Source organism: Ornithodoros turicata, chromosome 1 (assembly GCF_037126465.1).
Source record: "Ornithodoros turicata isolate Travis chromosome 1, ASM3712646v1, whole genome shotgun sequence".
Taxonomy (NCBI): Eukaryota; Metazoa; Arthropoda; class Arachnida; order Ixodida; family Argasidae; genus Ornithodoros; species Ornithodoros turicata.
In genome coordinates this window covers 123,214,335-123,238,560 of record NC_088201.1, presented here as the reverse complement: position 1 = coordinate 123,238,560, position 24,226 = coordinate 123,214,335, and the positions used below count along the sequence as shown (strand labels likewise).

Here is a 24,226-nt window from a genome sequence, read left to right as displayed (position 1 = left end):
AGCGTGGCTCTAACGTTCTGACAATATCAAGTTCTTCCATCGTGGTTCGTTCTCAGCCTGCGAGAGAGAGCTGCTTTTTGGCGCTATTTCTTACAAGTTTGCGCCTTGCTAAGGGCACCTTTTGCACAAGCTGGAAGGGCCAAAAAAGTTCAGCGTATTCTGGACCTTCCATATTTCAAAATCACATGTTTTGAAGACTGAGCACGTAATACTTTTTGCCACATTTAATCTAAAATGTCGTACTTTTGGCAAAGTTGGCTGTGTTCAACGCCATTTTTGAAAACGAAGCGGTCGTCCGAGAACAATTCAAATGGGTGGAGATGACAGATGACAGAAAAAGCAGCTCTGCCTCAGAGGCTAAAAATTGACCACGACAGAAGAACTTGATATTGTCAGAATGTTAGAGTCACGCTCTTTCATTCTACGTCACTAACGTCAACCTAGATGGAAAACCCTGCTCACTAGGTCACTTTTTTCGCAGCATGGTTTTCGCAATTCTGACGAACTTTGTTCCCGCCTAAGTTGACAACGGTTCAACATAGTCCAGTAAAACTTGGGAAACTGTCTTTATTTGTAGTAAAGAGTCAACGATAATTTTTGAGACCAAAACTAAGGGGGCCGACCATGACCTTTGGGTGATTTGGCCTGGAATGACTCAGCTGAGTCACACATTTTCATCATTATACGCATAGTCATTATGCATACACATACATAAACAAGGGTCCTCAGCATACTGCAAAGTATCATTAAAAGGCAAAGTTGTGTGCACGTGTACTGGTTACATTACACAGTAGGTTCACGTAAAAGTTATGCAACTCTGTCTTATAAAAATACCAATAGTTGTACAAACACCATTGCTTACATCATCTTTGACGAAGAAGATGTTAGAAGCCCTCGGTTCCCTTACGTTCATGCTGACAACTTGAATGGCATACGTAGCCATCAGATCTTAAAGGAGAGGAATACATGCAAATAAGATATCTTAGTAATCAAAGAAATAAAGAAGTGCTTACGCTTCTTTCGTGTAATGCCAATATCTTGTGTTGGCATCCCTTTGATTTGTTCCAACACTTCTGGGTCACATTTGATTTTTCCTGCAACTGCAAGCTCTGTTACTCTTTGGAGCCCACGTGATGTGCAGTGAAGAGGGTCCTCGTGATGCATCCTTTGATACTCTTGAAAAAACTGGAAAATTACAGGAGTCAATGCAATTACGTAGGGAACAGACAACAGAAATTATGTTATGACATGTTCTTCATTGCAAAAGTTGCGCTAATTGAACTACACAGATCATCATACCCTGGTCGTGTCCATGAGGTACGGGAACTGCTGCCGCACAGATAAGATTGATGGGCATGGTGCCAATGTTGCTGCTCTCTTCTTAAATGTGGCATCCATACGAGTTGCGACTTGCGCTTCATCAGGATTTTGCTTTTTCATCTCCTTGAGAAGCCATTCCTCGTGTTCCTTCAGGCTTTTGGAGTCCTCTCCACCAAGGGCACAGATGTCATCAAACTGCAAACAAGATTTATGCAAGTTTTAAGCTTCAATGGCCGCGACTAGTCCACCTGAGCAATACAGCCATTCACTAAACCGTGGTGCCTCAGAAAGATCTCATTTGCCACTTACACCTATGCCAAAGGAGGGCTACCAGCAAGCTCTTAGTACAGAAATATAAAAATGAAGCAGTGGACTTTGGTTTTGAGCAACTAGCAGTGGATCCCATAATTTTTTTCATGCTCAAATAATTTGATTTCATTTGCAAATGGCCAACCACCCAGGAGCCAATACTTACAGACTGTTTTGTTGACTTTCTTTTCGGCAGTGTCTCTTCTGCGCTTTGATTCTCCATGCATGGCACTGCCATTCGTTTTGACGCAGCAAATCGTTCCCTTGCATCCTGTACTCTGGTGTCTCCATGTATCTTTCTTCTTTCATTTTTAAACTTGTTTCTCAATGCAGCGATCCAAGAGTCCTACCAGAGGAAGATGCACAACCAGAACACAAAGAGCAAACAGTAGTCACAACCTACGCATAACTACTTTAACCTCGAACACTTCACAAAACTAACAGCATGGGTAGAAAACATGCATCACCTACTGCTTGGCATTACGTGCTATTGTGCCAAACATAGCAAATGAATAAAGTAATTGCTAACAAAAAATGTCATTTACATCCTACACTAGGAGCATTTGGATGTTCACAGCTAAAGCCCTGTGGCTTTATGCAGCCAACAATATAAATCTGGGAACCTCTTTGCTAGTTACATTCTCGTCAAAGCAAGGCAAGATAAAAGCAGGATATTGGATGGAACTAACGCTGCTGGGCAATTCCACGTGAAATGATAGCTTTTTTTTTAGTCATTTCGTATGACGTTTCAACTGAAGGAAGCTGTTCCACATTCGTAGGATAGATATTTTTATTAGTACACCGTTACAGGTGGAGTACGCAGAAACGTTTAGCGACATTTGACAAACTGGCGTGTGCAGTTGTCACTGTGCAATGGCTCTTTGGCTGGAAGCAATGGTACTTCCTTGCTCCAACTGGTATGGTGCAGCTGTAAGCACTACGAGCTTATTTCTTCCAGCAGTATGGCTTAGGCCAGTATAACGTTCTACTCTGGTTTTGAGCAATATTACGCATTCTGTTAACCAATTCCTTCTCGCACACATCTTACGCATCTTAGTCTGCTTACACAACCGCGCGCCTTGCCCTTTCGCACCAAGAACTATAGTTATGCTATTTTTTATAGGGCCATGAAGTTAAGAATGGAAGACAACAAATATGAATGAAAAAGAGAGAGATAACAGATACCACAATACATTCAGGAGCGACAAGTGGTTGCTGCGCATAGAACCCTGGAAATGCCTACCAGTGGCACATGAAAAAAAAAAAAAAAAGAAGTGCTGAAGTATATGAAAAAATACCCTCGAGAATGTTTTGTATGTTATTAAGGATGGTTTGTTCCATAACAAGACACAGCTTTTACTCGGCTAATCTGACCTCTTCATTGCATAATGCTTGTCTCAAAATTAACTATTTCTTTAAAAAACGCTTATTTTGCCTATTTTTCTTGAAATAAATGTTTCACTTGAAGCTCAATTTTTTTTTTATTCTAGTGTATTCTGTGCGGGCCAGAAGATATCTCGTCGAAATTGGAGCACTTACATTCTTGTGGAAAAAGAATTGCAAAACTAAGTAAATATTCTGTTCATTGTGGCCTGTGAGTTTCTGCACCCCTTTAACCAAGTGGACTGGAATTCCGACCAAGATCTAAAATATTCTTCCTTCTGCCAAGAGACACAAATAAAGTGTTCCCAGAATGGAGTGTCTCAGCTCACTGTCAAGCTGACTGTGGTTCTAGCAGAAAAGGCACCCTTCGGAGCCACCACCTAGAGCTTGAACGTGACAAATTTCTCTGCAGCATATCATTGAGCGAGTTAAGGAGCACCCACAATTTTTTTTTGTAATCATTGCTGATGATCCAACAGGGACACTGGATCATTTGACATGGAATTACACTGCTGCATTCAATGTTAGCCAACATGTTAAATTAGGCCGACAATCGCATGCACTGTTATTCCAATCTATACATTTGCAGTAGGGCTCTTATCACCTTCTAGCATCCAACTCCAAAGAATTCAGATTTAAAACCTTTTGATGGAACTCGCCGCATAGCTATGTGCCCGAAAATTGACAATGAAGGAAGAACTCTTTTGCATCATGACAAAATGATATCTTTGCACTTATTCAAACTGGCATACATACATAGCCTGTCCCAATTGCATCAGCAAGACCAGGGTATCTCTGGAGCAAGAGATTTGCAACTTTAAAATAAAACTTTTTTGATGGATAGCTGGAACAAAGAAAAACAGACAAACAAAAAATGAACATGTAGCTCTTAGGTGACTGATGGATTACAAAGCAGTGCATGAAAGATACATATGCATCAAGTGCTCAGAGAAAGTTACTCACAGCGTTTGGGATACCATCGACTGGAATAGCATTTCCACAACTTTGCTGTGGACAGAAGAGGTGAGGGGCTCCCCATTGGTTATGCTTGCACTCAATGTCCCAAAGTTTGGAAGTGAGTAAGCAATACCATCGTCAGACACGTCATTTCTGTGGTGGTAAGACATACATATGAAATAACTGCAGCAAATGACATGAGAGGGCATAAGCCAGCATAGTGTATCTCAAGATTTTGCACTTTGGAGTCAAGACAAGCCATTGTGGCCCTCTTTACGCACTGCAGAGGCCCTATTCTTGTCAAAGTAAGCGACCTGGCTACTCAGCACATCACGAGCTGCTGGACAGACCCACTGTGACAAACTTGCCTGAAGGCTGCACCCATTTATAGGGTCATTTATCCCTCGGTCATACAGAGCATGTACAGCATTAGGCAGCCACTATATGTGGCAGCATGATGCTGACCAGATACCGTATGTACCACATTCGTGCTACATACTGCGACCTATGTGAGAGTATTAAAAGTAAAGGACAGTACATGTACCATCTGGCTATGTGGGGTAATCAAGCTGTATGTACTTCATGTGATAACGGTACAACAGTTGCGGCATTGTGTATAGGGTGTCATGCTCGGACTGTCCCACAACTTACGTTGGTGAAACAGGAAGAAAGACACACACACACACGCATGAATGAACACTATAGGGATATAAAAACAGCTACAAAAAAGCGACCTGAACTATCTGAGCACGCTCAGAGTACAGGGCATACTCTAGATTTAGATAAGCCACTTATGTTTGCCAGAGAAAATTGTTTCAGCGTATGCAAAATATTGGAATCCTGGTACATTAAAAAGAACACAGGGAGCTATCAACAAACACCCCAAACCACTGCATGATTGCTATGCCCCATTGGTACTGGGCCATTCCACGCCAAGTGATCTAGAGGTACCACTCGACTCCCTTCCCCTGGAATTTTATGTCAATTTTTTTGGTGATTCCTTATGACTCTGAAAGCAACAGAACATTGGTCTTTTCTAACGAAATTGAAATTGATGCGGCCCCTCAAAGCTGCAGTGCTTGGCGAAAACCTATGTCGTTTTAATCAGGCAATACGGCCCATGTAGGGCACTGAGCATGTTAAAAAGCATCTTATTTCATAGAGGAGAGTTCACTTTAGCGTACATAAGCAATTTTCACCATCGCACTCGACGCATGTGGTGTGCAGGAAATTTGCGAAGTTTATGCAAGTATACGCGTTATTTTGCAATATAAAATTCTGGAATTTCTTCCTCAATTTTTTGTCATATAGCCCGCATGCTGTAGTTTAAGGAAAAAAAAGCCAACCCCGCCGGTGCACTGTAAACCGCAGTAGAAAATTGGGATGTTGTGAAAATTCGACAAAATACACGTTTTTGACAGAAAAATTCTGTACGAAAAGGTCGGAATAGAAGCATGATGCAATTGCCATTCGATGCATTGTCTTCCTAGCAAGACGTAGCAAAAAAATCTCTGAAGTACTTTTTGTTAAACTCAAATAATATTTTTTTAATTGAAGGCAACTTCACAAACATGTATGCGTGCTACGGCGCATCGTACCGAATGAACAACTGAGCGGGTTACTCACAAAACACTAGATGGAAAGAAAATACTAGGCAGTCGCATTATTGAAGAGCAAACAACGATTGCAAACACATGTTTCCCTCCTTCGAGACCCGACAGTTGTGCAGTGAGCCCTCATCAAGCTGGCCATCTTGTGCACCAACGAAACTTTTAGCCAGCTCGCGGTGTTGGTAAGTGAGAGATAAGGAAAGATGTGGTAATAGGGGTCCAATTCAGGCTTTATGGTACCGTGAGCTTGATTTTTGGCTGTGTTGCATCCGTCAGTAGAGTCGCTGACATGAGTAAAGTAATCGCAACATGAATAGTGATCAAGTATGCTGCCTGCACCGAACACAAGCAGAGAATGCGTTCACCTGTGATGCACTATTGTTCCTTTCATTTTTTTGGAGCCTGATCACTGCCATGAAACAACTGTAACAAGGGATGAAGTAAGCGGTTTTTCGTGAGTTGAACTGCTCAAGTCAAGATCTGAGCCAACGAAAAGGCGAAAAGTCCTAGGCCTCCCTGAAGTCATTTTTAAGGTCTTGCTTATACACTATAGTGTGTTCACATGAAAAGCCTGTCCGGGTACGCTCGTCCATCTTTCTCTGAAATAACAATCCCTGGTATGCAGGATGACTATTAAAGAAACGTTAGACCTGACCTGAACAACGCGGTACATGTATCATAGCTTCATACACAACATAAATGCCTGGAAATAGCTTATCCGGTAGTGAAAAAGATAGCACTCGTGACGAACAAAATTTTTCAATTATACGTACATCTCAACTGTTGGCACACAGAGCGAAAAGATCGTACGCCACAGCTACTAACTAAGTTTTATATATGTGCAAGAGGAGTGGGCAGCTAAAGGGATCTCTTTGCAATACTGGAATGAGTAACAAACGCATGAAAAAAAAAATGAAAGGAACAACAGCACATACCAAGAACTTACTGGTTAAAGCATACCCTGCTTGTGTTCGGTGCAGGTAGTACTTGATCACTGTTCATGTCGTGATTACACTACTCACGTCAACGACTTGACTGACGGATGCCACAGAGCCAAAAATAAACCATATGGTACCATGAAGCCTTAATGGACACCTATCTCCATGTCTTTCCCTATCTCTCACTTACCAGCACCACGAGCTGGCTAAGGTTCATTAGAGCACAAGATGACCAGCTTAATGAGCGCTCACTGCACAGCTGTCAGGTCTTCAAGGAGGCAAATATGTGTTTGTAACAGGGGGTCTATACGACAAAAAGTCGTGAAGAAGACATTCCAGAATTTTATATTACAAAACAATCCTAGCACAAGCGTCAACTCCGTCAAGTGAGATGTTGATAAATTGCTTACATACGGTAAGGTGAACTCTGCCTTATTAAATAGGACGCTTTTTTAACATGCGCGGTGCCTTACGTGGGCCGTATGCCAACTTAAAACGGCATAGGTTTTTGCCAAGCACTGCACCTTTGAGGGGCTCTGCACCCCATAAATTTCAATTTCGTTAGAAAAGACCAATGTTCTATTGCTTTCGGAGTCATGAGGAATCACCAAAAAAAATTGACATTAAATTCCAGGGGGTCGAGTGGTACCTCTAGATCACCTGGCGTGGAATGGCCCAGTACCAATGGGGCGTAGCAATCAGCAGTGATGGGCAGTACTTGAAGTACCAAGTACTCAAGTAGTACTTTAAGTACATTTCTGGGTACTTGTACTTTACTTTAAGTACATCTTAAATCGTGTACTTTGTACTGTACTTCAAGTACTTTTTTCAGAGTACTTTCCCATCAAGTACTCAAGTACCCAAACTTGGACTCCAGGCAAAAAGTCACAAAAGAGTATCAAAAATACATCCTACTAAAAGCGCTAAAATGACAACAAGAAGACGAAAACACACAGATAGGGCTATCTCTGAGTTTTCGTCTTCGTGCCGTCACTTCAGCGCTTTTAGTGGGATGCGGTACATTTTACCAAAAAGGATTTTTGTGTTTTTAAATAGCACATTTGTTGAAGCACATCTATTGTTGAGAGGCTTGAAATGTGTAAAAAGTATCAACACTTCTATTATTATGTAAAACGAATGGAATACAAAGACACGCACACATTATGACATCGCAACCGGCAGCACAATGACTTGGTCCATTGTCATTTCAGTTCTCGCAATGCAGAGTTCTATGCTTTTTTATAATGTCTCCTTCACTCGCAATTAATAAGCATTTATGCATTATATATCACATTATATGTGTGATTGCATTACATGATGAACACTCTGCAAGACACACCGGCTTTAATTTTTACATTTTACGTTTTTTTAATTGGTCACATGGATTACATTGCAGCGGATTACAGTCGTATAAAAATGAAGGCTTATACTGTGCTTCATCTTTTTTACTTTCATCATGTTCTTTTTCTAAACAAAAAGCAGCAAGAAATTCCCAGAAATATGTAATTTCTGTTGCCTTGTACTTTTTTCTTCTTGAAATTTCCTAGTCTGCTATAGCAGAAGATTAGTACCAGAACACCACACTAGGCAGGTGATCCTGGATCAGTCAGGGTGTAATACTATTTTGCATAATCACAGCACAGCTGCTGATTACCTTCCTACATGTAACTGCACATTATGACCTCTGATTAAGTTTATATTCACGGGTTAGCACTTAACCTAAGACTTTATGGCTCCAAAGCATTTGTCAAGAATACTCGCTAAACTTCTGCAAAAAAAAAAAAAAAAAACAAGTCACAGATGCTAAACAGTAAAATGCAAAGTGATACAAACTAAATTGGCAATGTACTTGATCAGTACTTGAAGTACTTTGCCTGGTACTTTGTACTTTACTTGAAGTACACTTTGAATTGGGTACTTTGTACTGTACTTGAAGTACTAATGATGCCAGGTACTTGGTACTTTACTTTAAGTATAATTTTGAGGTACTTTGCCCATCACTGGCAATCAGGCAGTGGCCCGGGGCGTTTCTTGATAGCTCCCTGTGTTCGTTTAATGTACCAGGATTCCAACTGTTTGCGTACGCACGAACAATTTTCTCTTGCAAACATAAGTGGCTTATCTAAATATAGAGTATGCCCTGTATTCTGAGCATGCTTCCATAGTTCGGATTGCTTTTTTGTAGCTGTTTTTATATCTCTATAGTGTTCATTCATTATCGCAAGGTGAAAACACAGACACAGCAAGTAGGCTGCATGGTAATGTGTTTTTTTAATTGGCTGACGGCATGTGAAAGCCATTCCCTATGGCATTGTAATTGCTCTCGCCTTCTGTATGTTGACAAATAATAACAGATTACACAAAATTTTACAAGAATAGGACCTGTACTATTCTGCTGTGGTCACAGGACATTCTGCGAAGAAAATGCGATGATGAAGACCCCCACTGAGCAGGGACTACTCCCTACCAAATGAATGCGTTCCATCTCATTTTGTCATTGAAACAGGATGTCTATAAAACTGGAATTATCAGGAAATTGCAAGCAACACAACTGGAAAAGTCAAAGAAGTGCCAGATAATCTGGTAAAAAAAAGAAAAAACAGGATTTATGAGTTTGGGAAATTGGGACAGCTATTACAGCCACTGACGACTGGTGAGCACAGATCGTGCTATGCAATCTCCAATGGAGGGATAATTAAAACGTAAGAGTCGATTCATTGGCCTTGGGGAAAAAAACAAAAAGGGGGTGGGGGCGCCATATTACTATTAAGCGTCCACATGTACTAGCTTTCATCAGTGGCTACTGGCAAGTGCTTATTTTATAACAGAATATACTGAAAACTAAAATAAGGTCTCATTCAAATCCACCAGTTTTTATTCGCCAGAAGAAAATCACATGCATTGTTGTAGGCAACCTTAATTTATTTTAGTGTGAGGAACTGACACCTTCACACCTTGCATGTCTTCACTGTACTATACAAAGGGAGAGGGGACACTATTACACTTCTTGTTAATGAACATCAAAAATGTACCTGTGCAAAAACTAAAACAAAACCTTGTTGAATGAAATGGGAACTTATCAGCTGCAATTTCATAGACACCCTGTGAAACTTATCAGGGGCCGTATGGTCATCAAAATAATCTGCCTCAATTACTTCGTGCCTCTCCTGTCACTAGTCGTCACGCCTTCTTCACATAATGACCGATGGCGGACAAAGGCACATAGCAATTGAGGTCCATTACGTAGACGAGAATAGGGCCCCAGATGTTGGATTGGGACAGCCACAATCTACTTTCAAGTTCCTGTGCAACTGCCTTATAAACCAGTTGTGAGCCCCTTCTCAGTCCTGGCCCACAGTTTAGGAACCATTTGGAAAGAACATTTCTGGGGTGGACTGTTAAGATACTTGCCAGAAGAAAGAAGATGAACGGACCAAACACACCAGTGATTACACAGTCACGGCGATTACAACAAAATTAAGGCAAATGTGGTGAAAGACTGCATTCAGTGACAACCATGGTCTTGGTACTATTGCAAAGTATGAACTGGAAATGGTGCAAGCTTTTCTTTTGGTCTTTGGAACTAAAACTGTGCACAACCAACTGACTGCTTTCCAATAAGTGACCAGCGTGGCCGCATGCTTTCTCATACATATGGAAGACAATACTGAGTAGCAACCGTGGTCATTTACCTGAGAGCTGACAGTGAGTAGACGCTTCCAACGCTTCTGTCTGGGTTGCTTGGTGCCGGCGGTGTTCCTGCCCTGCTGTCGGACTGTTCCACTTCAAACTGCAGCTGCGTATAGTATTTCATATTTAACACTAGAAATCGACTGCCAAGATGGGTCATATAATTACTCTCGAATAAACCGTTCCACATTGCGAGAGAACACGAAAGCGCGACAAGAAAATTATCATGCGAAATTGTACCGTTTGCATCCAAGGATGCAATGGGAAGGAGCCGGTTGCGTCATCAACTGTCCCTTTCAAGCTCTGTGAATTATTTGCTGTCTCTACAACCATCCGGACGCGTGACCTGTCAGCAATGGTGTCAGCCACTGAAAGTTCTATATAATCCTGAAAGTCCTCGTCGAATATCTACAGGAAATCACATGGGTGGCTTTTAGCGATCAAGCAGCAAAGTAAAAACAAAATAAAAGATTAACCTACCTGGTATCTAGTCTGTTCAACTGTTGCAAAGGGGCCCAAAACGCTGCAGGACGCAACGGCTGTCCGTAGCCCGGCAAGGCTAGGCGTCTCCAGCATACATTTTCTCTTAACCCTGTCCGGCACAACTTCAACGAGGCATGTAACCTCCGCCATTCATACAGTTTTACGAAGATGGTTCGGGGTTTCTTCTCTCGACGTATTATCGACGAACACGAGCGGGGTAGAACGGAACAAACAAGAACTGAACGCACGCGTTCCTCGCCGCCGTCAAACTTGCGGGCACTTGCAAGAGCATTACGTGTTGCTGTTGCCAGACTACCAAGAGAAAACGAAACTCTTTAACGCTTGTAACGCAATGCATCTTAAACTCGGTGCGATGACACATAATCCCGACTCTGGTTGCCACACTCAATCATTTCGTCAAAAATTTCCAGAAATTTTCTAGAAAGACGTTGGTATCACGTGAATATGGCTCTACCACTGCTAATCATCGCTCCCCTTTCCTCACATCGTGGTGATCGGGAGCGTCACTGCATCGCTTTCGCTTTCGGGGGCTCCGGCGTTATAAACATTCGGCTTCGAAGTTCTTCTTGACAACCGCATTGCTCGCTCGTCCACCCAGCGATGTTACAGCTCTAAACATGTAAGTATATATCCTGAAGCACTAGATACGCTTTCGATTAACATGCAATGAATATAGGGATAGTTTTGTGAAGTCGTCAGTAGCGAACCTGAGGTACAGTCCAGTGATTTATCCAGACCCCCCCCTCCCCCCCACATCAAATGTTCAGTGACATTCCCCTAACTTTTTCAGCTGTGTGCTCCCTACAGGGGGTGCCCTTGTGATTTTAGCTTTACACACATGTCGGTAATATGTTCAGTTGTAATGACGTAACTATAATAATGACCCCCCCCCTCCCCCAACTTTTTCTAACATCCCTCTGTGCTTGGAATTCTGGATAAACCACCGTTGTGCAGAGTGTTTTCAAGCAGGTAAAACAGACAGGTGCAGGTAGAAAAAAGGGTGCAGCGCACTGATTTTTCTGGCAAAAGATGACTATATGACCGGTCTGTGAATACATCCCATTCTGTTTCAAATCAACCGCTGCTGTCGTCTCTTTCCTCTAATGTCAAGTGAGTAGAGATCATGCGTGTAGTTAACCCTCAAGGGCTTGTTTTAAACATTAGTTACAGCGACGCCACGTAAAGTCTAGTAGCATTAAACAACATTTTTAAGAAGAATTATACGCAATAATTCTCTGTTAAGGAACTATTCATCTCATCGTTGTTTAAGTCATCAATGATGTTGGTGAAACTGCCCAGTAAACAGCAGTAATTTTCTGGCATACAATCCTTGCAGTTCAACTCATTCCTCATTTGTGGTAACTCTTGTGTTAATAAACCATGGCAACACAACTGCAGGGTGAAGACCACTGACGCATGTGTCCTGTAGAAGACTGCACGTGCACTTTGTCATGCCTGGGGTGCGCCACTTTTGCTGCCCAAGATGCAACTGGAAGACTGTGACCCTAAAATGTCTTTTCCGACACTTTCGCACGTGCCATGGACATGAGGGCAACTGGGTGTGCGGTTTAAATCAGTGCATGAGAACCTTCCAACGGTACTCAGCATACCGACGACATGTTACACACCAGCATAAAAGTCTGCTTGAGGAGGACGCAGAGGAAACTTCCCATGAACCACAAGCAAGTCTTCATGGTGAGCCAGAGACCAGCAGCCCTGGACCCAGTGACCAGGTTGATCATGAACAAGACCCTGAGACAGACTGCGGAGTTCTAACACGAGACAGTGTGAAGGAGTTTGCTCTGCTAATTCTCAAATGGAAAGAAGGGAGGCGTATACCAGATTCCACTGTCAATGAAATTGTGAATGATATCATGCTGTACATTCAAGGACTGCTTGAACAAGGCTGTGCGAGTGACATTCAAGAAAGATTGACATCAGTTGTGGAGCAGAGTATGGAGCAGTTGAGCACCAAAAATGGCCGGGAGTCCTATTGGAAGTTGTTCTTGCCGTTTGTGGAGCCACGCACGATTGTCCTCGGGCAAACTGAAAACGGTGCGACCAATGTGTGCCATTACGTCCCAATATGTGAGGTATTGAAACATCTGCTGCAGTCCCCAGGTATGGCTGAACAACTACGCCCATCAACATCACACAATGGTTATCTCACATCGGTGTTTGATGGAACAGCATTCCATGATCACGCATACTTCCGTGGGGACAAATCGAAACTGTGCATACAGCTATATAGCGACGAGTTCGAAGTATGTGACCCTCTAGGAAGTAAAAGAGGACTGCACAAACTGATGGCAGTGTATTTCTCCATTCTAAACTTGCCACAGAAATCTAGATCATCACTTTCGAGCATCCACCTTGCTCTGCTTGTGAAGGACAAACATGTCAGTACGTACGGGCTGAACAGCATTCTTCGCCCACTTTTGGAAGATGTTGTCCGTCTTGAGACTGAAGGCATTGAGGTTGAAGGTCATCCGATAAAAGGAACAGTATTTGTAGTTACCGGGGACAATTTATCACAACATAGACTTGGTGGATTTAAGTGCAGTTTCTCGCATGGAAGGATCTGCAGATTCTGTCTGGCTCTTCGCCATGAAATCAACATCAAGCATATTGAACAGGAGTTTGTACTCCGTACACCTAGTGGTCATCAACATCATTTAACAATGCACAATGCTGGTGCACCCACAGTGTCACTTTACGGTGTAAGAGAGCCATGCGAACTGACGTTCTCCGGATTTGATCCTACGCAACACTTGCCACCTGACGTCATGCACGACATTCACGAAGGGGTCTTGCTAGTTGCTATAAAACACATACTTTCAAACCTCATTTCTTTAAAATTTTTCTCCATTGATGACCTCAACAAGGAAATAATTCATTTTGGGTACTCCACATATGACAACAAAAACAAGTCACAGCCTGTGTCAAGAGAATTCATCCATGGCACCGGAAGCATGAAGGGAAATGCTAGTCAAATTTTTTGTTTTTTCCGGCATTTGTCTCTCTATGTGGGAGATCGTGTACCCTCTGATTGTCCTGCATGGAAAGTATATACACTACTGAGGCAGGTAGTTGACCTGATAATGTGCAGAAGGATCCCTGTGTCCTGTGTACCGTACTTGCAGCGTCTCATTTATTTCTTCTTGATGGACTTTCACAGCCTTTTCCCATCTGTTGCAACACCACCCAAGATGCACTACCTAATTCACTATCCTTCATATATCTATAGGTATGGACCTCTAATCAACCTATGGGCAATGCGCTTTGAAGCGAAGCACCAATACTTCAAAGACATTGCGCGCAAAATTCGCAACTTCAGAAACATAACTTTTAGTCTGGCTACAAGGCATCAATACCTGCAGATGTACCTCTTCTCACAATCCCACTGCGAAGCCAAGTTGACCACAACTGGAAGCAGACCTTGCATCCTTGAGCACGTACCTGACGTTTTAAAGAATTTTCTATGTGCTGAGAACATCAGTTCTGATAATATAATTGTGGTGAAGTCCATAACAGTTGATGGCGCTGTGTACTCATCAGGCTCTGTTCTTGTGCGCCACATTAGTGATGATGAGCTCCCTGTGTTCCTCCAGCTCTGTGACATTTACACGGTGAACCGCCTGGTACTTGGTGTTGCACAAGTTCTCGAAACACTTGAATTTGACAGACATTTTCACGTCTATGTTGTGCAGTCTACTTCTCAGCACACAGTTGTGAGGGACCTTCAGAACATTGAGAGTGAGCAACTTTTCCTACACAGACAAGGCAACAGGCATGTGATAAATGCTCGTCATGCACTGCATTAGGAAGATGTGCTAATGTATACACATAGGGTGTGAACTAAGCCACAGCATTTGTGAATTTCGGGGTTGGGAGAACTCGTCACAAGCCAACTGGTCATAGGTGAACTCGTCAAGTGCTGCAACTCATCACAGTGCATCTCGTACGAGGAACTACCGTCACGCCGGAATAATCGTCACAGTGGACCTGCCACCTGCTCACCGCACCGTACTCCGCATGTGAAATACGTAAAAGGCTCTCCTGACCTAACCTTGGTCAGTCTGGACGGGTGCATATTCTACATGAACTGACCCACTTTCCAGCGTGTGAAATAGTAAAAGGCTCTTTTGACCTAACCTTGGTCAGTCTCGATGGGTGCATATTCTACATGAACTACGGCGGTCTTCGGAATCCGGGTTCGCGGAAGTGTGGGTCGGGCACTGGACTAATCCCTTTGGTAAAACACAGTGAAACGCATTCCCTTTGGAACGGGGTCAACCTTGCAACCAGTGTTCCGGTGACGAACCGCCCCCTTGACAAGTGTTCCGGTGACAAAAGGACCTTGTACCAGAGGGTCGATGTGACCAATTATCCTGTGACGAGTGGGATTGTGACGAGTGGACCGGTTCCCATGAATTTCTACTGTGCTGTGCACTATTGCTCTGTTGCCCTTATTTACAGATTTGACAATTCTTGCAAAAATGTAAAAAGTGAAATATATTTCATATTTCTTCACATTAAACTGTATCATGTATTAAACATATTGTGCCAAATCAAGTAAGGGCATTTTCAAGAGGACATGGACATAGATTCTCACACTACCAACATGGTGATTCATAAAGGTTGCACACTTTACACCCCTAGCACACCCTAATCGCATGTATTACCTCCCTACACCCAATTTACACTCACCTCTGGTAGGATTTTTGTTGAATGAGTGTACTAACGGTGTAGGTAGGGTGTATATGGCAAAATACACCTCTCTTACACTGACATGGGTGTAAAAAAATTTAGTGTGTAGTCAACGTGATTCTTATCGCTGCTAGGTCACCCGACATAGGTCACCTTGTCACCCGACAACGAAGTAACGCGTGGTTACCGCGAAAAAAGATATTGCATAGAATAACTGTTCAATCAATACTTTTAACATTTAATTATATTGCTTACCGTTTACAAAGTGATCCCCGCATAATCTTGAGTGTTGTGTAAGTGTCCATGGTTTTCCGTCCTTCCCCTGTCTTTTCACAGCCCGAACCCACGCTTCGCGTTTTTGATGGTATAACCTACCACATGGAAACCTAAAAAAACGTAGCTTCTTGCCCTGCACATAATAATTCGTACAGCCATAAGAGACGCAATTCACAGGCATGGCTTACAGCAACGGCGAAATGGCGTCTGTTTTCCAGCCAGTTCGAAACCCGGCGCGAAGCACCAGGGAGAGGGGGATATGCGCATGCGCCGAGTTCTTCTTTTTTTTTCTTTGCAAATGGCCGATTAGAAGCTCTGCAACAAATCGAAGTCGCTGCTGGTAAATGACTGTTAACCTCCGGAGAAGACAAAAGTGATGACGTGAATAAAAGTGATCAGCTCACAATCGAGTGATGAGCTCAGACTCTTTTACGACATTTGCTTCGAATGGCTTCAGGCAAGGTTACCTTGTATGTTTTATTCGACCGATATCGGCACAGGACTGACAGTTTCTCTATCCCTCATCCACGTGCTATTTAAGAGACCGGCATTGCTAAAGTATTAAGTATAGTGAAGTGTAATATAACGGACGACCCCGGCATTCGAAGCGCTTTTTCATTTAGATAAGTGCACGGAAGAAACACAGTAACATATAGGCAACATAACATAATATGATATTTCTGTAATTAGTGCACGTATCAGTGAAAGCTTACTAAATTCTGAGTGTATGGTGAATACGGAACGGCAAAAATAGTCTCTGCTGTATTTTTTCTATTCGTTTTGCACCACCGAAAACAGTGCGCACCGAGTTGTCCGTGCACCGAAATGTCTATTCACATAAATATTCGTGCACCGAAATGTTCAGTTCGCAATATACCGTACTTGATATTCACATTGGGGAAAGCTCCCGGAAAAAAATAGTCCCTGGTTGTATGGGGCATTTGTGCACCATCTCAGTTTTTCGGCTTTTTAATATACTTTCTAAGGAGAATGTGAAGACCCTTATGTTTGGAAATTAAAGACGGCAACCTGCTTGTCTTCTTTTTGTCATTCACCGTGGGCACATGGGCCGTCAGTTTGTTTTCAGGACGACAAAGAAATGGGAAGTTGGTCGATTATGAAGGGGATGTTACACGGAAAGGGGAAATAATAAAGAGTGAAAATAAATTCCTGTTAAAAAAAAATCTTGAGCATGGCAAGAGGAAATCAAACCTCGTGCCGTTGACACCGCCGCCCAGTCATTCGTGTCTGTAGCCATCAAAAGAAGATAATGAAAGAGCACGCTGACGCCTACAAAGGGGGGGGGGGGGGGATATGTTTATTGAGAAAAAAAAACGAGGAAAGGTTAGTTAGGCATAAACCGACTTGCTATTCCTTTCATAAAAAGAAAATAAAGAAAGGAAAGAGAACGAAAAAAAGGAGAGAAAACCGAAAAAAGGAAAGGAAATGAAAAGCAAGAAAGAAAACGAAAAAAAAGAGAGAGAAAAGAAAGACGCACATACACACAGACAGATACACAAAAGGGCCTTAGAGGCTGGTCGAGAGACCGGTGGCACGGAGAAAGCTCAAGAGGGCAGTCGTAATTGCCCCCTGGTTGTGCAGGACCGGGCCGAGCAGGGTGACCAAACAGACGTTAGGGTAGTCAAGTTGTCGCAAGTGGCGTTGGAGGAGAAGTCTTTGTGAGAGGTACCGGTTACAGGACAGGAGGTAGTGCTCGATGTCGGCTTCCACACAACAAGTTGCGCAATTGGGAGAGTTCGTCTGGAGCATTTTATACTGGAGTGAGGATGTCCGTGCAACATTCATTCGAAGACGGTGGATGAGTGATTCTTCAGCTCTATTGCAACGGCAGGCAATAGTAAAGTCCTGTAGGGGGTCAATGAGACGTACGAAAGGATGATATGAGGTGGAGTCCGCTCGGAACTGCCGGGTGCGGACACAGCGCCACCGGCGAATGTGTAGCGAGCAGACAGAGATCGTTAGGGGCAGAGGGGTGGCAGGGAGAGCTCTGGTAGATGTTGCGCCTCTTGCTATTGTGTCTGCGCGGGTGTTACCAAGAAGGCCTACGTGTCCCGGGATCCACTGAAGCGTCACAGAATGACCAGTTGCCGCGAGTTGTGTCAGAGCTTGCAGTATGAGCGTGTGGAGAGTGCATATGATGCTGGGGCGAAACGAGAGCAGCAGATCCAGTGAAGCCTTGCTGTCAGTCACGCAGCCAACCAACTGTGCAGCCGGCAGATCGAGCAGGTGCTGTAGAGCCGGCAGGATGCCGAGGAGTTCTGCTTCCATAGAAGACGTTGGGTATGGGAGGACAAAGGCTTGCTGAAAGTCACTATCTGGGATATAAAATGCAGCTCCCGAGCTGTCTGCCGTGACTGAGCCGTCCGTGTATACCTGGCAATGGTTCTGATACGTGGAGCGCAGAAAATGGAGAGCGACCCGATTGAAAAAAATCACCAGAATTATTCTTGTGTTCCCTGATGTTCCTGGCGTTTACACTAGACTCTTTTGATGTTTGTAATGCGCACATCAAAAATGTCTGGCGTGACACCAGGGTGATTCTGGCGCTGTCCAGTTCTCCTGATGTCAACACAAGAGAGGCCTACTAGGACACCAAAATGATTCTGGTGCCTTCTAGAATGCTTGGTGTGCGCACTAGACGGACGTAATGCTTTACTGTGACCGTTAGAGCGGTCTGGTGTGGTTCACAGACCAGCCTACAGGCGCCAGAGTACGAGCGCTACGCGTTGTTACCATGAAAACTGCTATTTACAATGATCATGAGTTCGTTAGCGCAACTTCTTTTTCAAATAAATGATGTTTCGCATCGCAAATAATTCACTCGAGTGTCGAAATTGATACGCTTTTGCAGCTTTCACTCGAGTTTGAAAACGAAACTTTATGCTCTCATTGTCACATAAGACAGCGCCATCGCCATCGGCATTAGCGTCTGTTTTGAACTCAACGGGCTCGCCGAGGTGGCTGCGGTAGCGTTCCGTCCTGGTTTTCAACATAAAAACCGCGCAGGAATGTGAACAACTTTGAATATGTGTTTCTGAAGTTCTGCATTATATGTCGTAGTTTGCTTTCCAACCTGTGCACAAGTGGAAGTATGAGAAAATACAAGCGATAAATTCGGGGCAGATATGTGACGACTGGTCGCTGGTGTGACATTCTTGAATGTGCGTTTCGTCCGGCATCATGTGGGCTGTGATTATTCATTGAATATGGACTACAAGAAGAGAGGACGTAATATGTGACCGAGGAGTCGATCGAGTATGCTTTTCTAAATTATAACTGTACCGCATGTTGCGTAGTCACCCTTGCAGAAGAAATAACATTGCACCTTTTTGTACTTTTGCATTGTGGTGTGCTCGCTTCTCCTAAAGGTGTATCATCAATGGCAGCGATAATATAGACTTTTGTTACACGTACTTTTCTGTTCCTATTTCTGATTCTATTCAGAACACTATATGCAAACAATTAGTAGCCTGCTAGCGGCTGGCACACCTTTGCAGTGGGAAGAAACCTTTGTTATCTTGTTGTATTGTTAACTGACTTTATGAGTCGCTAACCTTAATGGGGACATCACAAGCAGTTTAGTAACGGAATAACGAGCAGAGCGTGTTGTTTGAATGTTACACATTCATGTATGCACGGCAGGATCCCTTCGTGGTGTTTTCTGATGCTCGACTATTGAAGATTGTGCTGTTTCACGCATTCGATCCCGGGAGGTACTTGGCTCCTTAGCGCTCTCACGAGGCTCTGAAGGTTGTGCATTGTTCTGAACGCTTAGAGAAAAACAAACGGGACAGCACTAACACCGTGTCCGTGCTGTGGCGCCCCGCTTGCGCTGTCTGCTTGAACTGTCCTGTTTTTTTCTCTCGCTCTCTCACGTCTTCAACTATGCACATCTTTTAGTGCCTTGCGATGTTCCTGAGGAACCAAGTGTATCAAGGGATTGAACGCGTGAGACATCATAATGTTCAACAGCGGAGCATCACAAAACACCAGGGATCATGGTGTGCAACACTAGAGCACACACATCAGAGGTCCTGGTGTGGAACATCAGAGAAAAGACAGTAGGAACGCCAACGAATTCTGATGTTAACATCAGAGGAAAAAACACCAGGAATGCCCCAAATCACAGCCACTAAAAACACCAGAATGATTCTGGTGCTTTTTTCGATAAGGGAGTTGGAGGGCTACAGGTGCGGGAGTGTCACGCTTCCGCTGAAGACCGGGGATGGTGGAGCAGATATCAGGACGCGCAAGAGTCCACATTGCTGGCGCATAGTTGGGAGTGGTTGAGGAGGAAGGAAGATGATCCTTCAGGCGGGCGATGATCTTGCCGAAAGCTGAGTCAGGGCATTCGTCGTCAATATGGCAAAGAAGGTGGTGAGGGTGACTGGTGAGATAGCGAGAATATACTCGAAGTGTATCAGCATCCCGCAGAAGGGGGACAGGCGTCTCCCACGCTTCAGCAAGAGTACAGTAAGTTTCTGATGTTCGTGGTACTCCCAGACAAATGCGAAGGCCGCGGGCCTGGATGTTAAGTAGCTCGCGCTCCTGTGTTTGGCTGAGGGCATGCAAGATAGGGAGGCTGTAGCGCAGTGTCCCCAACACGAGGGCCTGATGGACGCGATGAAGATCAGAGCAGGACGGGCCCCAGGACGCAGCAGCGATACGTCTGAGGACGTGAACTGAGGGAGCCGCCTTTGTGGTAATCATCTTCACGTGGCGGGACCACGTTAGGTCGCGATCAAGTATTAGACCTAGGTATCGGCATGAAGTGGCAAAAGTCAGAGGGGAGCCGTCAAGGTAGAGCGGATACCTGCGGAAGCATTTGCGCGAGAACGCCATTGCAACAGTCTTCGCCGGTGAGACTGTTAGGCCACGGGAGGCAAGATAGGTGGTAATCACATGTAGAGAGCTGGATCGGAGCTGGATCGGCGCTGGATCGGATCTCGACGGGTTGCAGAAGTCCAGATGCAGATGTCGTCGGCGCATATTGTGATGGATGTATGAGCAGGGATCAACGGGGTAAAGGAAGCCATGATAAGATTTAAGAGGAGGGGCTAAGGACACTGCCCTGCGGGACCCCATGGGTCACGTGGTGCTTAGTGATGTCACCACCAGCGGTGTGCACGAAGAGATAGCGGCCTGATGAAAGGTATTGTATCCATCGCGCTTGGCAGCCGCCAACTTGAGCCGCAGCAAGAGCGTCAAGGATGGCAGCATGGTAAACGCTGTCGTAGGCTTTCTTTACGTCGAGGAACACAGATGCAGTCAATAAACCCTCTGCTCTGGCTTGTTGTACCTGACTGACTAGGTTGATCACACAGTCGAGCGCTGAGCGGCCCGGGCGGAAACCCGCCATCACTTCCGGGAAATACTCATCAGTCTCAAGGAACCGATTGAGACGTGTGAAAATCATGTGTTCAAGTGTCTTCCCTATGGAGCTGGTGGGGGCAATGGGACGGAAAGAGTCAATGTGGTGCGGCGTTTGGCCCGGTTTGAGTATAGGAACCACCAATCTTCTTCACGAGTCTTCCAATCCTCAGGAACTTGTTCGGTGCACGAACTCTCATTGAGAAGCCGCAGAAGGTGCAAGCGGCCCGACAGGGGAAGGTGCCAAAAGGCATTATAGGTAACCTGATCTGCCCCAGGTAAGGTGTGCGGAGGAGCGCCTGCAAGTGCAGTTTCTAGTTCAGAGAGGGTAAAGAGCGTGTCCAGGACAGGATGACTTGGCGCGTGGATTAGGACTGCAGGCGTCGCTGAGCTGGGGGTGATGGTGGTAAGTCTTACGCAAAAACCTTCGGCAATTTGTATTTCAGACTGTGATGTGCAGTGGGACAGGGAACGGAACGGATTCCGCTGAGATACAGGGGAAGAGAGGCCTCGTATCGAAAATGTGTCTAAGAGACCTCTCAAAATTTCCTGAGAGGTCTGAGAGGACCTTTCAAGAAATCCTGAAAGGTCTGGTAGGACCTTTCAGGCAGCACAGAGGGGTCTGAGAGGACCTTTTAAAGAAAATCTGGAAGATGTTGTAGAATCATTCATGTAGCCCTGAGGGGTTTGGGGGGGGGGGGGGGGGGGCTCTCAGACAGCTTTGCGACAGTGCGTCGTGCAACACCTCCCAGTGCAAGTTGCTACATGTTTTCCGCGCCGCGGGACATGCTACCTCGTCCGCTTTGGAAAATAGTTCGCAAGATTTCACATGTTTGTGCATTATTCCTCCAAGGAACACGTGCCGTGATAACTTTGTATTGCCGTTCCCCCTTGAAGCTATTGTTCTTGCAATCCGTGCATTATTGCACTGCACGTAAGTGGAAGCGTTTGTGCCAGTCGCCAGCGGTTCAATCAGTCTGTTTTGAAACGTTGAAGTGTGAGGACGTCAACCGTGGATCTCAAGTAATTTACGTTTTGTCTTCGGGATTCTAACTGTTTTTGAGGTATGTACACGATATGTCAAATATGCTTTTGTGAGTGACAGGCATTCCTGTTCACTTTACGCTTTTACCACTGTTCGCAGACACGCATTATGAGCGCCGATAGGAAGATTGCCAACCACGTTAGGTTACTAACGGCGCCTTGTGCCAAACGGTATGTTATATATTTCGATGCCTACACACTGACTTACACTGACATTTTGAAATTGTATTTCTTACAGATGAATCTCGTACGAGGCTTCAGGTGGTGAGAGCCCAAGGCGGTGAGAACCCAAATCTCGCCAATTAGTTGGCGTCTTACGCAAGCAAGGGAAACTAGACGGTGCATCGCGAGTCCCCAAGTATACGTAAAACAGACGAACTCGATCACCGAGAAGCAGAGTTCCTCAATAATATTTTTCATCGTCGCTGTACGGACATTGCGAATATGTGTCCCATCAGTTCACGCTTTCTGGAATGCGACAGTATATGTTGATGCTGACTGTATGCTTTCGTAGACATGTAAGTGCTAAATCTAGTTTCTGTTGCTGCTATTTACCGTTTCGTGTAGTTACTTGCAAGCGATCCTTCAACAAATATTATATATTCACAATTCTTCAAGACATTTGAAATAACTGTTAGATAATCTGATAGCAGTGTGCATGCCTTGAGTGTATCTGTACAATCGAAGGAACTCAATATATGTCGAGTTTTGTGACATGTATTTGTCTGTATCTACAGGGTGTTCCACGAGAGAGTGTCACGGATTTTTTAAAAAATAGCTGTGCATCCTAAAAATCTGGAATCAATTGGGAGAAGCTTATAATCGTTTTTGCCACCTACTCCAGTGGTTTTCATTAATGTGCCTTCTTAATTAGGTTAATTTTGTTAATTGAACTCGAAAATTTGCCAGGGGAATGCCACTTTTTTCTTCCTGATTTTGAAAGTACGGGGTTAAAATACACTACTCCAATCAAAAGTATGCTTCATAACTCAACATTACAAGGGATATTTGACTGCCGAAAAATCGACGGGTGCGGAAGCGCGCTCGCTGTACTTGCGGCCGCGGCAGTGCTGGCCCCGCCCAGTCGCCCACCCTCTGTACGAGAGGGAAAGCGAGATAGATGGAGATAAAAAAAAAAAGAAGTCTGCATTGAAACAAGTTCCTCAACCAAGTGCTTGTGTTGACAGCTACAGATAACGTCGGGCCTTGCGATAAGGGCTTCGATTTCAGTAGACCGTTGTATCAGCAAAAAAGATGGTTGTGTCAGGAGACATTTCATTTCCTTTTTCATTTTGAAGCGACAGGGTATTTATGCTAATAAGAACTGCTCCTTTCTCAATATGAGTGAAAGGGATACAATGCAAAGAGTCGTTACGGACTCCTTCGTCAGCGGAAGATAGAAGCAGATCGCGTAATAAATGCATAAAAAACGTAGCACAAAATGAAACGCATGCTCTGACAACAGGTATTTGTAAAACATGCTATAACATTTTATTTACACGCTGAGACAATTAGAGCAGATGTTCAAAATGTTTCCCGTCCTCGCCGATGCAGAGCTGACAGCGGTATAGCACACTCTTCGCGGCACTCTGAAGCTCCTTTCGCGAAAGGCATCGACAGAAGCTGGTGATCTTCTCTTGAAGTTCTTCTGGTGACCTCGATTCGCACGGATACACTGAGTCTTTGATCCTGCCCCATAGAAAAAAGTCCAGGGAAGTGATGTCAGGGGACCGCGGGGGCCAGGGCACGGGACCATGGCGACCGATCCATTTCTCGCCGAAGTGACTGCGCAGGAAGTCTGTGGCTTTGGAAGACGAATGCGGTGGAGCCCCGTCATGCTGAAACCACACTCTGGAGCGTTCATTCAGAGGCAGCTAATCCAGAAAGTCTGAAACTGTCTTCATGAGAATCTCCTGTACATATCGTTGTCCAGTCAGGTTCTCCGTGTAGTACACAGGTCCAAGCATGCGGCCATTGAACATTCCTGCCCAAACGTTGAAGGACCACTTCACTTGGTATTTTCCTGCACGTATCCAGTGAGGGTTTTCGGCACTCCAATAGTGGGCATTATGCAGGTTTACCTGCGCGTCTCGT

The 24,226-nt window shown here is 44.4% G+C and overlaps 1 protein-coding gene across 1 annotated transcript; it reads left to right on the top strand.

Annotated features, from left to right (window-relative positions):
- Positions 1-12,291: 12,291 nt before the first annotated feature.
- On the top strand, positions 12,292-14,535 carry LOC135384752 (uncharacterized). The gene has a single exon (XM_064613942.1). The coding sequence runs from the start codon at positions 12,292-12,294 to the stop codon at positions 14,533-14,535; it is 2,244 nt and encodes a 747-aa protein (XP_064470012.1).
- The last annotated feature ends 9,691 nt before the right edge of the window (positions 14,536-24,226 follow it).

Excerpts from the sequence above, each read along its gene's own strand:
- LOC135384752 (XM_064613942.1), top strand. The coding sequence starts at position 12,292 with ATGAGAACCTTCCAACGGTACTCAGCATACCGACGACATGTTACACAC.